Source organism: Zophobas morio, unplaced genomic scaffold (assembly GCF_036711695.1).
Source record: "Zophobas morio isolate AGI-343-1 ecotype UQ-CSIRO unplaced genomic scaffold, CSIRO_AGI_Zmor_V1 ptg000018l, whole genome shotgun sequence".
NCBI lineage: Eukaryota > Metazoa > Arthropoda > Insecta > Coleoptera > Tenebrionidae > Zophobas > Zophobas morio.
Genome location: NW_026972123.1, coordinates 2,985,031 through 3,002,513, shown reverse-complemented (window position 1 = coordinate 3,002,513; position 17,483 = coordinate 2,985,031). Strand labels below are relative to the sequence as shown.

Here is a 17,483-nt window from a genome sequence, read left to right as displayed (position 1 = left end):
AATATTCTCTTGTGCTTCTTTTACTATCACGCAATCACACTTGTTACCCCTGGAAATCACTGTATACTATGACTTTAACTTCAGCTGTTGCTAACAATGTGCACTCGCTCGCTGCTCAGTCAAGAAAAAAATTTTCCTAGTAACGCCAGTGACCTTTTGGCATTAGTTTTGAATTAAAAATTGCTGTCACTTGTCAGTGTTTGCTCTACTCTTATCATTATATTATTATTATTTAGGTACACTAGCATGACCTACTTAGGGGTGCAGGTTTTATTGTAATTTATTGAAATGTCAGCTAAATGTCATTCCGAAATGTCAAATATATAGTTATGTTAAATTGGGTTTTGAGGTGTTGGATAAAGTTTTGTATGCCACGCGTGTATTCAGTATAGAAATCACTTGAGAAACGTACCCCACTAAGGGACTTATATTTTTCATTTGTTTTTTGGGAAATTATTTTTACAATTTTATTACATATTGAAGGAGTTTGTGTTTTTCCTTGACATGACCGTTTACAAGGAGTATTACCCTACTATTGAATTAAGTCTTCAAGGACTTTTACAGAAAATAATAACTAAATTTTGTAAAACCCTCATCATCCTAAATAATTATTGTTATTAAATAAGGTTCTGATTGAAATGGCAAAATAAACTATTAAAAATAATTACATAAATAAATAATTATTACCCGTTTTTGGAGATTTTTTATTTTGTTAAAGAACACACAAAAAAAAATTAAAATATGATTAAATACCGCTCAGTGTTTTACTATATTTTGCTATCATGCCATCAAAACGTTCTTTTTTCGAAAAGTAGACGACTATTTTTAGGCTTCAGCATGATCAAGTATTCCCACTCGATGTCCTTCCATGATTTTAAATCAACAGTTTGTACTTTGAAGCTTCTCAAAATCGTTGCAAGCATTACTTTTACTAACATCATTCCATACCTTAAACCTAATAGAAAGATAAAAAAAAAACAATTGTCTACAGATACAGACCGATGCAATTTCTACTACCAAAACTGAAAGGAATGTATGAACAACGATGTCTTTTTGCAACTTCGTCGGGAAGAAACCGATCTGGGTTAAATTTTTCCGGTTCGGGCCACACGTCTGGATCTCTGTGTAGTAGTATTATAGGAACCAAGATGTTAGATCCGGCAGGGAAAACATAAGAGTCTGGAATAAGGGTGTTTTTTTGGAATCCACGTCCTAAAATATGTACATTACCACATTTAATGTCTTCATCGGTAAATCGCAAGATGAAAGGAACTATAGGAACTAATCTCAAAGTTTCTTTGATCACGCGGTCTAGATAATCCAGACGACTGATCTCTTTCAAAGTCGGATCTTTTTCGATGGTTGGTAAAACCGAGACGAGTTCCTGGAATACTTTCTCCTAAAAGAGCAACTTGATAGTGGTATTATTTAGTATTTTGACACTATTTACCTGAATGTCTGGATAGATTCCCAAAATGGTTAAAACCATATTGACTGTGAGTGCTGTCGTTTCACTCGATGCTACAAACATCAAGCTTGTTTCTTCCAAAATTTCTTTCCGGGTGATCTGGTTGGAATGGTTTAATGTATTCAAACGAGGCAAAAAAAGCTCATTTCGAATAATATCACCTGAAAATTGTATTGATTCAGACAAGAGAGTATTTCTGGTTTCGGTTCCACACGATTTGTGTTCTTCTGCTATTATCTACAAAACCAAAGCAAAAATTTCGTTTTTTGGACAAAGTAATACGTACGTCTTCGGCAATTCCGTGACTAGTTTGACAAGCCGCTTGATATTCCTTGTGTAAGCTGGACAACTTCCAAACGAAATCGATCAGAAGCCAGAATTTATGAAATCTCTCTATAAATATTTCTTCGATTCTGAAATCAACATTTATAAATAGTGTTAAACAAGAACAGGGACTTGCCTCGTGACAGCTGTAATACCACGTCGTCGGTCCTTTATCGCATGCGGTTTCACATTTGTTAAAGTGGCTTTAAAATAGTAACAATAATAACAAAAATTGACTCGAAAATATTTTACTTAAAGAAATATCCAGTGTTTTCTCCCATATGACTGAAACGAGATTCGCTTGTTCACTTCCGTCCGCATCGTTCAAAAACTTCACCATTTCCTTTGAATACTTGACAAATACGTCATGAAATGAATTTAAAATCTTCGAATTGAAAGAAGGATTGATCATTTTGCGGTGTTCTTTCCAGAGACTGACTGCGAATTTTTCAATTTGTTACTGTGTGTTAAAAGTATTTGAGTACCTTTTAGTGTCAGCAGGCTGTTTTTTATTACACCACCAAGATTGTCGTAAAAAGGCGATTTGCTTAGACAATTTGTTAATATTTTTTCTAGATCTGTCGGTCGCGTGGTCGCTATATACAACTGTGAACCTGCCCAAAATTTTGTAACTGGTCTACAGGAGTCCAGAGTTCGATAAATCAGGTCGAAAAAATCTAATAAATAAAATTTTAATTTTGTAAAAGTGAAATTTTATTACTCACCATTTTTTGTTGCAGACAACAGGAATGCGCTTCCTAGCAGGGGCACCGAGAATGGTCCAGGAATTTTCCAAGCGTGATACAACAACCATCGTTTCTTCCAGAGAAACGAAATGATGATAAAAATCACACAAGTGAGAAAAATCCAGGAAATCATATTGGAAGTATGAACAGTTACCAACGACAATACTAGACAACAGGATCCCAATGAAGCTTTTATATATTTGTCTACGCAACCGGTTTACACGCAAAAAGTACTTAACCCGTTTCTTTTTTTATGTAATTGAACGTTAATAAGCCAAAAATTAGCTTTAATTGTATTTATTCGTCTGCATCGATGTCAGTGTGCTCAAGGACTGAATCTTGAAGGATTTTGTTTTTGTGTTTGGTCCTACAACATTACTAGTTTTTTATTATATTTTTTTTAATCTGTTATATTAATTATATAACTATATATTATTATAATCGTCTAAAAATTCTATAAAATTCCGGGGTATAGATCTTGACGTGCTGATTCCAAGAATGTAGCGAATTTAAAAAAAAAATTTTTTAGAGAGTAGGTCATTTGCCAATATCAGTCTTATCTCAGCAGGTACTAGCCACACCCACCCACCCTCACTTTTCTTAGAGGGTTTATCATTTGCCAAAATCGATCTTATTTTATCACGAGGGGTAAACCGCCGACCATCAGGTGTACAATTGATTTCCTTTTGACAATGATTTCCTGTTGATTTCCCCCGATTTCTTTTGATTTCCTCTGATTTCCTGTGATTTCCTTTGATTTTCTTTGATTGTCTGTGATTTCCTGTGATTTCCTCTTGATTTCCTATGATTTCCTTTTGATTTCCTCAAAATTTGTTTACATAATGTACTACAGGGCGATTGTTAACTATTTACTTCCCGAGCGTAAGCAAAGGAAGTATTTTTAACTTGACTTTTTTGTTTTGCCGATAATGCTGTTGAATTTAAACCTTTTTACTTCCCGAGCGTAAGCAAAGGAAGTATTGTAATCGAGTCCGTCGGCCGACTCTCTACTTTTACGTTTTCTCGATCTTTCATGACCCCTAGAAGACGAAGAAATAGATCTCCCATTTCCGTCTGTCTGTCCGTCTGTTCGTCTGTCCGTCCGTCTGTCCGTCCGTCTGTCAGTCCGTCTGTCCGTCCGTCTGTCCGTCTGCCGTCCCGGATTTTTATTAGACAGATAATCTCCGAAAGTACTCGACCGATTGTTGTGAAATTTTGTACTTATATTAAGAATATCATGTAGATGGTAAAACGCTAACCAAAATTTGTCTAATCATCCCCACAACTAATGCGATGACGTCACTTCAAAATTGTACATAGTAAATGGGTTTTCAATTGTATAAAATAACATAGTCCTACACATGTAGTTTGCAACTCTGAATCGATTTTTCACCCGAAACGTCCAGATTTTTGGAAAAAAAATCAAAATTATAAAACAACATTTTGAAATTTAATTTTTAATCTGCTAACCAGAATGCTTTGAAATGTTGCAGATGTTTTAAGGCTATAAAGAGCATCATAAATCTTTAGTCAAAAAATATTTGCTTATCCCCCCCAAAAACTTGATGACGTCAGCTCAAAAGTTTGTGGAATAAATCATTTCTAAAATGTACAAAATATGATGAGTCTGTACTTGTGATCTATCACTCCATTCATATTTTTTGGATTTGCATATACAGGGTGACTCAAAAAAATTAATGAATGCGTAAATTTATTTTACTGATTTACTCAGAAACTACAAAACCGAATGCTTTAAAATCTTGCAGATGTTTTAAGGTTATAAAGAGCATAATAAATGTTTAGTCAAAATATATTTGCTTATCCCCTCCAAAAAATTGATGACGCCAGCTCGAAAGTTTGCTGAATAAATCCTATCTAAAATGTACAAAATATGGTGAGTCTCTTCTTGTGATTTATCATTCCATTAAAATTTTTTTGATTTGCATATATAGGGTGACTCAAAAAAATTAATGAATGCGTAAATTTATTTCATTGATTTAATCAGGAACTACAAAACCGAATGCTTTGAAATCTTGCAGATGTTTTAAGGTTATAAAGAGCATAATAAATTTTTAGTCAAAATATATTTGGTTATCTTCTACAAAAAACTGATGACGTCAGCTCAAAAGTTTGCCGAATAAATCGTATCTAAAATGTACAAAATATGATGAGTCTGTGCTTGTGATTTATCATTCCATTCATATTTTTGGATTTGCATATGCAGGGTGACTCAAAAAAATTAATGAAGGCGAGAATTTATTTTATCGATTTAATCAGGAATTACAAAACCGAATGCTTTGAAATCTTGGGAATATTTTAAAGTTATTATAAGCATGGTAAACTTTTGTTCAAAATGTATTTGTTCATCCCTCCTAAAAAAATTGATGACGTCACCCTTAAATTTTGCTGAATAAATCCTATCTAAAATGCAAAAAATATGATGAGTTTGTACTTGTGATTTATCATTCCATTCATATTTTTTAGATTTTCTTAAGAGGTGGTTCAAAAAAATTAATGAAGTCAATTTATTTTATTGATTAAATTAAAGGCAACACTTATTATTAGTATTACACCCCAACCAACCCAATTTGGTAGACACAAAATTTGTTAAAGGAAAAACTCGGTTGAAACATAAGGGTAGCACGCTTATTTACATCGACTTTAACATTACAGACCTGCATTTGTTTTATGCGCTCACTTGGTTCCGCGAATGTGAAATAGACATGTTTATAATCAACCAATTGTGAATTTCACCGTCAAGAATTAAAATAAAACCCAATGTTTTATATAATAAGCGGAAGTCGAAGCAATAAAACCGATGGTCGTTTTGTTTACAGTTTCTCTGTTTGACTCTCACGTATGCTGTTACGCCTGTCATCTTAAATTAAGAATGTTTATACATACACGATTTTCAGTTGCCTCTGATACGTATACGTGAGTAAATTGTTTCGTTATTTTATTGATTATTACAAATCAATATTCAAAACGACCCAATTCATTTTCTAGAAAATTTGAGAATATAATAATTTTATTCTTAGTATTACACTACATCTATCCCAACTGATATACGTGTCCTTGCAAAAATGTTGATGACGTCATCGCAATTTTTTTTTAAATTTCCACTACAAAAATGTAATGAGAAAAAAAACACAATAAGCATGCAGTCGTCAAGTTTCCGACAGCGAGGGAAGTACTGTCTAAACTCTTTAGACCAATTTTTTTAGTTCTGGCACCAATTATACGTCCTACCCCAGACAGTGCATTGTAACGGTAGTATATGGGTCGCAATCATTATCTACCTCCCTCGCCTTCACAGCTAATCGGTACTCTTCTTTATAGTGAACCAAGAGCTATAAGGTTATATGGCCATCATAAAAGTAGTTGACCGCAAATAAATACCCCCTTTGTGTGGTTCGCACTAAGCTTACCGGTTGGCAATAAATCATCTTCTAAACATTTCTTGCTCATATTTAACAGGGCCGGCTTTCAAAGCGAGTGGTTATTTCGGAACCCTCAGCGGCTGCAGGTAGTAAAGAAATAGTGGAGTGGTGGATTTTCATATTTAGTGAAAGCCGCCCCTGAACGAAACCACAAGAGCCGGTCGAGCTGCAGTGGACACGTTATTTACGACCCTAAAACCTTTTCTATTGTAAACAACTTAACTTCGACACAATGGGATGATTTTATGATGGCCATATAACCTTACAACTCTTGGTTCACTATACCTGCGTTTTGGTTTGTTCTTCGAAAAGTGCTTCGATGCTCTTTAGAACTGCTTTACGATATGTCGCCTGGGGTATTTGAGGGATATCTAGAGCTGAACAAAATTCTGAAATTTGAGAATAACCTACGACCGTTGATCTAGCTCCACAAATAGCTGCATAATTGACTTTGTATATATGATTTTCAGGTTCAGTACAAAGATTACCGAATATTCCGTACATATGAAATTTGTAGTAGAAAACAATTTTTAAACGATAACAATTTTCATGAGTTATTTCAATATTATCTAAAATACTGATTGATTTCAGTGTTGTTAATAAGTGGCCTATGTCAACAATTCTACGTCCAGTACTAATTTCTCGACGTGTCATGACCTCTAGAGTACGAAAAAAGTGGTCTCCCGTTTTCGTATGTCCGTCTGTCTGTCTGTCTGTCTGTCTGTCTGTCTGTCTGTCTGTCTGTCTGGTGTCTGTATCCATTTTTTATTAGACAAATGTTCTCCGAAACTACTGGATCGATTATTGCCATATTTTGTATGTATATTAGAAATATCATGTAGATGGTTAAACGCTAACTAAAATTTGGCAAATCATCTCCACCACCAATGGGATGACGTCATCTCCAAAATTTATAATACAAAATTTTTTAAATTTGAGAAAATTAGATACTCCTGCACTTGTGGTGTGTAAATCCGTGTAGAATTTTCACCCTAGACAGCTAGAATTTTTGGACAAAATTTTAACGTATCCGGGTTCTCATAAAAAAATAAAATTCGCATAATCAAATTTTATAATTTTTCGAAAAAGCTGGGTTTGTTGTATTGTATTTCAGAGGCGAGAGAAGTTCTGTTGAAATAACCTTCCACCAATTTGCTTAATTCAAAATACATTCCGAGAGGTAACTAGGTATGTACCTACCTAAATTTCTAAAATTTCGGGTTGAAAAATTCCAAGATTACTAAGAAATACTCACAATAACGAACCTTCGTACCTACAATAAAATATTCTTGGAAATTTAATTTTACTTTTCTACCTACTTACAGAATATGCCCAACACGTACGAATTTTTATGGAAACAGGAATTTAAAAATAAGAGGAAGAATTATGGTCGGAATTGTATATATGAACAAGCATTTTTTTGTTGTGTGTATTGCGAGTAAAGATCTCAACAGTCTCTGACAATGATTTTATTAATTTATTTTAAAACACACATTTGGATTTTTTCTTTTCTTATGACAGTAAATTAGGTTAAACCGCATATCCAAAATTCTCTTTCGAGGATCGAATAAAGCAACAAAAAAAAACGCTAGAAAAAAAATCCGATTAAAAGGAAAAAAGAAAAAAACAATTACATTTTGGTCCGTTTTATTTCTCTCATTTATAGCCCGGGAAATTTAAAAGAACTGGTTGTCAAACCACTGATATTGCTGTCGCCTTGTTACGTCCAATTTATAATCCAGACATTTTCTCCTACAACAAAAAATTCAATAGTTGAAAACCTGAACTACAAGAAAGGATAATCCTTTACCCCCTCCAACGCACACATTTAACAATAGGATAGTCCCTCTCATAACATTGCGATCCCAAAACGTTGAAGTACGAAACCCCGATCCTTCTGGATATAGAGTCGCCGGCGTTTTTCAAACAACTGTAAAACTCCCGATCACAACTGCAGTGCAATCTTGTGTTGGAAGCAGTGTTGGTCAAACTGTACTTGGATTCTTCAGGCTTCATGATGTCTGGACATTGCCGGTGTCCTCGGCAACACTCGTCAGTCCTGGCGAATATTCCCAGTCTACCATCGTCCACATTAATGCCGGCTTTGTCACCGCACCATAAAGTACCTAAGATATAGATATTACATTTTTCGAAAAAATCTGTACTTGTACGTACCTGGATATCTTGCATTCAGTCCTACTTCGAACTTGTCCTCAGAGCCTTCCTGGTAGTTCATTTCGGGCACATCGTAAGAATTGAACTTCGATTCCTTTTGTGCTGCTTCCGCTAAACCAAAAATGTCTTTCAACAGGAAAGAGAAAAATTTTAGAACTTCACGGCTGTCTGAAGGGTGCGGCTTTTCTACAACGCCAACGTATTGTGAGTCATTGTGCTGTTGTGGAAGACCTATTAGTAAAAGAATAGAAGTTAAAAATTGTAATGAAAAATTGGTCCAACGTTGTTTTGACAGAACTTAGTCCGCCTCTGAAATGTAGACCAAAAGTCCCACTTTAAAGATTATAAAATTTGACTTTGAGGTTTTTTATGATAAAAATATATCTATAAAGTATGTTTGAAAATTCGTTGAAATTCCAGAAATTGAAACTGAAATGTTGAAAAATCGACATTCAAAAACTTGAAAAATCTAGAAATCGAAAAATTTTTAAAAAAGAACAGCCGAAATGTTGGAAAATCAAAAACTGAAATATGTACCAACAAACTGAAAAATTTGAAAATGGAAATCTCAAAACACTGAAAATCGAAAAATGTAAAATTTAAAAACCGAAACATTGAAAAATCGAAAAACTGGAAAATCAAAATAACAAGAAATCGAGAAATCCAAAAATCTAAAGTTTAAAAAGTCGAAAAATTGAAAAAACCAAAAACTAAAAAGTTGAAAAATTGAAAAATCGCGAAACTGAAAAATTCCAGAACTAAAATGGCAAAAAACTGGAAAATCGACAAATTGAAAAATCGGAAAATTGAACAATCGAATGATCGAAACGTAGAAATCTCAATAAATCAAGAAATAGAAAAATTGAAAAATTAGTTCATCAAAAAATTTAAAAAACTGAAAATTTTAAAAATTCAAAAACTTGAAAATTGCCAGCACTGAAATATCGAAAATTGAAAAACCGAAACTCGACAAATTGAAGAAAAATTGAAAAAGCGAAATCTCGAAAAGTCGCAAAAATTCAAAAAATTGATAAACTGAAAAATCTAAAACTCGAGAAATCGAAACATCGAAAAAACGAAAAATTAATTAAAAAAATTAAAAATCGAAGAATTAAAAAATCGAAAAATCATAAAACTGAAGAATCGAAAAATTGAAAAATCGAAAAAACGAAACATTGAGAAATCGATACATGAAGCAATCAAGAATTCGAAAAGTCCAGAGATCGAAAAATTTGGAAATTAATATTTGAAAAAATTGAAATAATTTAAAATCTTAAAAAAACGTTAAATTGGTAATCGAATAATCCAAACCTAGATAAATCTATAAGATATATCAAGAAACACAAAAATTGAAAAATCGAAAAACTGAACAATCAATAAAACTTAAAAACCGAAAAATTGAAAAACTGAAAAATCTAAAGGTCGCTAAATAAAAATATCGAATTAGAAATATTTAAAAATGCTAAAAATTGATAAACAGAAAAATCGAAGAACTGATAAATGTAAAAATCGGTAAGTCGAAGACTTGGAAAATTGCCAAGTTTAAAAATCCATCGAAAGAAAGAGAAATTGAAATATCGAAAAAAAGTAAAAATCTATAAATTGAAAAACCGAGAAATCGAAAAATTGAAAGCTTTAAAATCTAAAATTTAAAAATTCTAAAAACTGAAAAATAGAAAAATCTAGGAACTCAAAAACGGAAAATTCGATAATTCGGAATACTGAAAAAGTGAAAAATTGAAAAACTTCAAATCGAAACATTCAAAATTTAAAAATTCGAAAAATAGAAACATCGAAAAATCAAAAAATCGAAGAATCTAAAATTAAAAATAAAAAAATTGAAAAATCAAAAAACTGAAGTCTAAAAAATCGAAATTCGAAAAATTGAAAAATCAAAAATAAATTGAAGAATCCCGAAAGAGAAATATCGAAAAATTGAGCATTCGAAAAACTGAAAAAATGAGAATTGGAAAAGTGAAACATTTCAAAAGTCGAAAATCGAAAATTTAAAAAATTGAAAAATTAAAAAATCAAAAATTGGAAAAAACGAAAAATTGAAAAATTAAAAAAACGAAAAGAGATGAATTGAAAAAATCGAAAAATCGGAAAACTGAAAAATTGAAAAATTGAAAAATTGAAAACATTTAAAGTCGAAAAACCAAAATATTCAAAATTTAAAAATTCGAAAAATAGAAAAATCAAAACATCGAAAAATCTAAAATTAAAAAAATCGAAAAATCGAAAAATCGAAGAATCGAAAAACTGACGTATAAAAAATTGATAAATTGAAATTCGAAAAATTGAAAAATCAAAAACAAATTGAAGAATCCCAAAAGAGAAATATCGAAAAATTGAACAATCGAAAAACTGAAAAATTGAAAAATTGAAAAAATCTAAAGTCGAAAAATCTAAGTCGAAAAATCGAAAAACTCAAAATTTAAAAATTCGAAAAATAGAAAAATCAAAACATCGAAAAATCGAAAATTAAAAAAATCGAAAAATCGAAGAATCGAAAAACTAAAGTATAAAATATTGATAAATATAATGCGAAAAATTGAAAAATCAAGAACAAATTGAAGAATCCCAAAAAAGAAATATCAAAGAATTGAGCAATCGAAAAACTGAAAAATTGAAAAATTGAAAAAAATCCAAAGTCGAAAAATCTAAAAGTCGAAAAATCGAAAAATTCAAAATTTAAAAATTCTAAAAATAGAAAAGTTGAAAAATCAAAACATCGAAAAATCTAAAATTAAAAAAATCGAAAAATCGAAAAATCGAAGAATCGAAAAACTGAAGTATAAAAAATTGATAAATTGAAATTCGAAAAATTGAAAAATCAAAAACAAATTGAAGAATCCCAAAAGAGTAATATCGAAAAATTGTACAATCGAAAAACTGAAAAATTGAAAAATTGAAAAAAATCCAAAGTCGAAAAATCTAAAAGTCGAAAAATTGAAAAATCAAAATTTTGAAAAAACGAGAAATTGAAAAATTAAAAAATCGAAAAATGGGGAATTGAAAAAAATCGAAAAATCGGAAAATCGAGTTGTAGGTAGAGAATTTGAGAAATCGAAAAATCGTCAAGTGGGAATATCCAAAAATCGAAAGTCGAGTAGTCAAGAAGTCAAAATTTAGAAACACCAAAATTCAAAAAATTGGAAAATTGAAGCATGAAGCGATCGAGAAATCGGAAAAAAGTGAAAGCTTAAAATATAAATATTGAAAACATTTTGAATATAACAAAATCGAAAATTCGAAAAATGTAAAAATCTAGAAACTGAAAAACCGAAAGATCTAAATCCGAGAAATCGAAAAATTGAAATATTTAAAAATCTAAAATCTAAAAATTCTAAAAAGCGAAAAATAGAAAAATCTAGGAACTGAAAAATCGAAAAACTTGAAATAGAAAAAGTCTTAATTTAAAAAATGGAAAAACAGAAAAATCGAAAAGTTAAAAACTTGGAATCGAAAAATCTGAAATTAAAAAAATCGAAAAATCGAAAAATCGTGAAATTGAAAAATTCCAAAACTAATATGAAAAATTTGAAACTTGACAAATTGAAAAATAGTGGGAAAGAAATTAAAATTTGCGAATTGAAAAATTTTAAATACAAAAAACTCAACAAATCGATAAATCGAATAATTGATAAACCGAAAAAGCAAAAATCGTAAAAAAACGAAAAATAGAAATATCGAAAATTTGAAAAATCAAAAAATGTAAAATCGAAAATCGAAAAATTGAAGAAAAATTGAAAAATCGAGATCTCGAAAAGTCGAAAAATCGGAAATTTAAAAAACCTAAAAATTAAAAAATCAAAAATCTGAAATATTGAAAATTGAAAAACTGAAATTTCTAAAAATGGAGAAATCGAAACATCCGAAAGACAAACAATCAAGAAGGAAGAAAACATCCAACAATCGAAAAGTCGAAAAGTCAAGAAACTGAAAAGTAAAAAAATTGAAAAATTAGACATACCGAAAATTTAAAAATTGAAAAATTGTAGAATTGAGAATCGGAAAATCATAAAACTGATGAATCGAAAAATTGAAAAATCGAGAAACTGAAAAATTCAAAAACTGAAATGAAGAAAACCTGCAAAGTCGGAAAATCTAAAAATCGAACAGTCAAAAAGTTGGAAAATCAAAACATTGAAAAATCGATAAAGCGAAATACCGAGAAATCGAAACATGAAGCAATCGAGAAATCGAGAATTCGAAAGGTCCAGAAATCGAAAACTTGAAAAATTCAGGTATTCCAAAAGCGAAAAATTAAAATTTTAAGAAATTGAAGAAATTAAAAATCCAAAATTTAAAAATTCTAAAAATTAAAAAATCGAAAATCGGTAAATCGAAGCATCAGGAAATCGAAAAATAAAGCGATCGAGAAATCGGAAAAAAAGTCAAAAAATAAAATAGAAATCTTGAAAAAATGTAAATATAAAGAAATCGAAAAATGCAAAAACCTAGAAACTGAAAACCCGAAAAATCAAGAACAAATTGAAGAATCCTAAAACAGAAATATCGAAAAATCGAACAATCGAGAAACTGAAACATTGAGACATGGAAAAGTAAAAAAATCAAAAGTCGAGAAATCGAAAATTTAAAAATTCAAAAAATCGAAAAATCAAAAATTGGAAAAAACAAAAAATTCAAAAAATAAAAGATCGAAAAATTGATGAATTGAAAAAAATCGAAAAATCGGAAAATCGAAAACTTGAAAATTCGAAAAATTGAAAAATCGAAACGTTGTACAAGTTTAATTTTTTTCCAAAAATTTCGATCTTTAGAATCAAAATTCAAGACCACGTCATAAACCATGGTGGAGGAATACGTTATTTATAAAAAAAAAACATTACGTGGGGATCATTCAAATTTTGATTAGCGTTTTACCATCTACATGATATTCCTAAAACACATAAAATTTGACAATCGATCCGATAATTCCGGAGATTATTTGTCTAATAAAAATTGACACAGAGGGAGGGCGGACAGACGTGAAAGCAACCAAAAATGTCAACAAAGAAACTGAAGTATTTAAATATTAAATAATACTCCTATTCAGGATGAGAAAAAATCTGGATATGGAAGAACTATGGCAAATCTTCAAGAATATACTGGGAAGTGTACATGTCAAGGTCGTGAATATACAGGGTGATTCAATTATTCATTTGAGTATTTTTTTAAATCAAACTTATCCCATTCAGAGAACCGTCAAATTCATTACTCCGTTTTCAAATAACTAATCCCCGATAATTCACCTGGATATGCACTCTCAGTTTCTAAGCCTACGTGTTGGCTTGGGTTCTGTTGTAAGTCATCGGAATGTGGTGATGCAAGGGGTTGTTGTTCTAATTTTGGCACCCAACTGAACGGCTTGATCTCAGGTTTCGGGTGTATCCCGGAATCCTCTTGCACTGCTTCATGCTTAACATCATATTCGGCCATTCGTGCTGCAAAAAATGAAATATTTTAGTAAAATGGAAAACTTTCGTAACACTTTCACACCTTTACCGACAAAAATTGCCAAAATTAACACCACGTAAGTGAACATTTTTGACCAGTCATACGTCGCTAGTTAGAGCAAGTAAACTGAACAAAGTATATTATATTGTGGATATAATATACGCCAAAAATAAAGATATTTTTAATTTAAATTTCAAAACTGTTGCAATATAAAAATATTTTGTAGATGTTATAAACGAGAACAATGGGTGTTTAGCTTTTATTGGAGATTTGACACGCATGGGAAATTTTATGTGGGCTTTATGGTCGATTTAGAGCCGACTATCAAGTCTTTTAAAAAGTAATTACGTGTTTTGTGTGCTGCGTTATAGATAACACACGTTCCTGCAAATTTTGACTTGTTTTACCACTGAGCGTTGTAAAAGGCTCCCAGAATACGATAAAGTAGATCCTCTTTTTAATGGATCGTATCCTTGTTGTCTGTTTTCATTTACGTACTTTTAAACGTAACTACGCCTCTTTGTCCAGATTCATTTCTTTCATCTCCACGGTGTATTCTGACCGAAATTCCGCCATCGCTGTTGTATTTCGCCTCGTCCCCACTAGAAATTTTCAAAACGCCGCTTATGGTCGCATAGTGCTGATCTAAAACAAAGCAATGCTCAGATTAAATTATTACCTGAAACAGAAAATTTACACTAAACTGACCTGCCATTAAGGTACTCTGGCCTACCAATACAGCTACCAACAGCACCGTCAAAATTCTAAGTGGATGTGCCATTTTTGGTTGTAGTTGGAGAATTATCATCAAGAGCCCGAAGACGTAGTTTAAATTGAACCACAGCAGACGTAAAAATTTGTTATGACATGTTTTGATTATACTTTCCGAAATTTTAATATTAAATAAAAAAGGTAATTTTCGCCGTTTTCTGATCAAAAGCTATAAACTAAAACAATAAGTGCTTAATCTGCGGCAGAGATTTATTGTACATAAGAAATTTAATGTTTGGTTTTAATAAAGTGTCAATATTTTTCTATTGTGTAATAATTCTGTAAGATGTTTAATGAATTATATACCGAAGTAATCTTAAATTTTTTGTTATCAAGTGATTTTTTTAAGGGTGCTCTTATGTCTAAATCTCTAGGGAAGACACAATATTTTTAAAATAAGTGTTGTTAATCGTTCACTCTTCGAAGGAAATTCCGATATATATCGAGCTCTATAGGGAAGAAACGGTCATTTTTGTTAAAATTTATATTTAACAAAATATTTGCTTTTTAAAAAAATATTGCCCAAAATTTATCGTCTCGTTGAATTATGCACTATTTAAATTTTTTTGTTTAACTAAGAATTAATTCTTTAATTGTGTTTGATACAAACAAAACATCCTAAATTAGCAATACTAGTGGAACCGTAATCATGCAATAGATTTTTTTTGCGAAAGTACAGTTATTTTTATGTTTTAGCAGCATTGTGTTCTATTTTCTATTAATTTTTGTATATTTTAAGTCAAAATTTTGGTAGTTATTTTTTACTTTTACTTTTAGCAATAATAAATAATCCAAACATGAAAAAATCAAAAAAATAAAAATTGGAAAATCTAAAATTTAAAAATCGAGAAATTGAAAAATCGGATCATTGAAAAATCGAAACATCGAAAAATTTGAAAATCGAAAAAGTCTACACATGCTAAGAAAAACAGCCAAAATGAAGTCCCGCCCGCCCGCCCTGTCACCATTGTGATGATTTTTTTTATTCGTCGTGAGGCAAGGGGGCGGAGCTTAACTGCAAAATCCTTATTTCATTCACTACGAGAAATTAAAAACAAGTTTTTGAGTATCGTATTATTCAAAGAATACTATGTATATTAAGAAAAAATTGAAGCCAAAGATTAAGCCCCACCCATACCCGCCCCTATATCCATTCCCAATTGTGATGAATGTTGTATTCGTTGTCAGATCAAGAGGCGGGGCTTAATTGCAAGATCCATATTTCTCTACAAGAATTTACCATTTTAAACATATTTTAAGTTTGTTGTTCTGAGAAGACGGCTACGTATATTAAGAAAAAAAGCAAAATATAAGCCCCGCCCACCCGCCCTATCTCAGTTGTGATGATTTTTTTTAATCGTCGAGAGCCAAAGGATCGGTAAATAATTGCAAATCCGTATTATTTCTCTGCAAGAAATTATCATGTAAGACATGTTTTTGAGTATAGTTTTATTCAAAGAATACTAATTGTGTATATTAAGGAAAAATTAAAGCCAAAGATTAAGCCCCACCCATACCTGACTTCATCTAAGTAATAATAAAATTTTTATTCGTTGGCAGACCTGGGGGCGGAGCCTAATTGCAAAATCCATATTTCCATATAAAAGTTTGCCATTGTAAAGAGTATTTTGCAGTTAAGCCCACGGTTTTTGGTTCACGGCGAAAAAAAAATCATCACAATTAAGACAGGGTGGGTGGGCGGGCTTACATTTTGCCCTTTTGTTTTAATATGAGTACACTTCTTTTTACAACATGAAACTTAAAACATGTTTAAAATGGAAAATTTGTATAAGGAAATATCGATTTTGCTATTATGCTCCGCCCCGTAACTACAAAACCCATATTTCCTTGCGAAAATGTACCATTTTAACCATATTCTAAGTCTCTTGTTGTGACAAAATGGTTATGAATATTAAGAAAAAAATTAGCACGTCCCCCCCTATAATCGTGACGTAGCCCGACAGAAATCCGCTGTCTAGTAATATGAGGGGCAACTGAAAATCGTTTATGTATAAACATTATTAATTTAAGATGACAAGCGTAACAGCATACGTAAGAGCCAAACAGAGAAACTGTAAACAAAACGACCATCGGTTTTATTGCTTCGACTTCCGCTTATTATATAAAACATTGGGTTTTATTTTAATTCTTGACGGTGAAATTCACAATTGGTTGATTATAAACATGTCTATTTCGCATTCGCGGAACCAAGTGACCGCATAAAACAAATGCAGGTCTGTAATGTTAAAGTCGATGTAAATAAGCGTGCTACTCTTATGTTTCAACCGAGTTTTTCCTTTAACAAATTTTGTGTCTACCAAATTGGGTTGGTTGGGGTGTAATACTAATAATAAGTGTTGCCTTTAATTTAATCAATAAAATAAATTGACTTCATTAATTTTTTTGAACCACCTCTTAAGAAAATCTAAAAAATATGAATGGAATGATAAATCACAAGTACAAACTCATCATATTTTTTGCATTTTAGATAGGATTTATTCAGCAAAATTTAAGGGTGACGTCATCAATTTTTTTAGGAGGGATGAACAAATACATTTTGAACAAAAGTTTACCATGCTTATAATAACTTTAGAATATTCCCAAGATTTCAAAGCATTCGGTTTTGTAATTCCTGATTAAATCGATAAAATAAATTCACGCCTTCATTAATTTTTTTGAGTCACCCTGCATATGCAAATCCAAAAATATGAATGGAATGATAAATCACAAGTACAGACTCATCATATTTTGTACATTTTAGATACGATTTATTCGGCAAACTTTTGAGCTGACGTCATCAGTTTTTTGTAGAAGATAACCAAATATATTTTGACTAAAAATTTATTATGCTCTTTATAACCTTACAACATCTGCAAGATTTCAAAGCATTCGGTTTTGTAGTTCCTGATTAAATCAATAAAATAAATTTACGCATTCATTAATTTTTTTGAGTCACCCTGTATATGCAAATCGAAAAAATTTGAATGGAATGATAAATCACAAGAAGAGACTCACCATATTTTGTACATTTTAGATAGGATTTATTCAGCAAAATTTTGTGGTGACATCATAAATTTTTTAGGGGGGACGACCAAA

The 17,483-nt window shown here is 31.2% G+C and overlaps 1 protein-coding gene across 1 annotated transcript; it reads right to left on the bottom strand.

Moving 5' to 3' along the window:
* Window positions 1-937: 937 nt before the first annotated feature.
* Window positions 938-2,671, bottom strand: LOC135130780 (cytochrome P450 4C1-like). Its single transcript, XM_064058201.1, has 9 exons — window positions 2,518-2,671; window positions 2,278-2,469; window positions 2,045-2,230; window positions 1,929-1,938; window positions 1,755-1,881; window positions 1,451-1,705; window positions 1,231-1,399; window positions 1,000-1,179; window positions 938-948 (listed from the first exon to the last, which is right to left on the bottom strand). The coding sequence occupies exons 1-9, from the start codon at window positions 2,669-2,671 to the stop codon at window positions 938-940; spliced, it is 1,284 nt and encodes a 427-aa protein (XP_063914271.1).
* Between the last annotated feature and the right edge of the window lie 14,812 nt (window positions 2,672-17,483).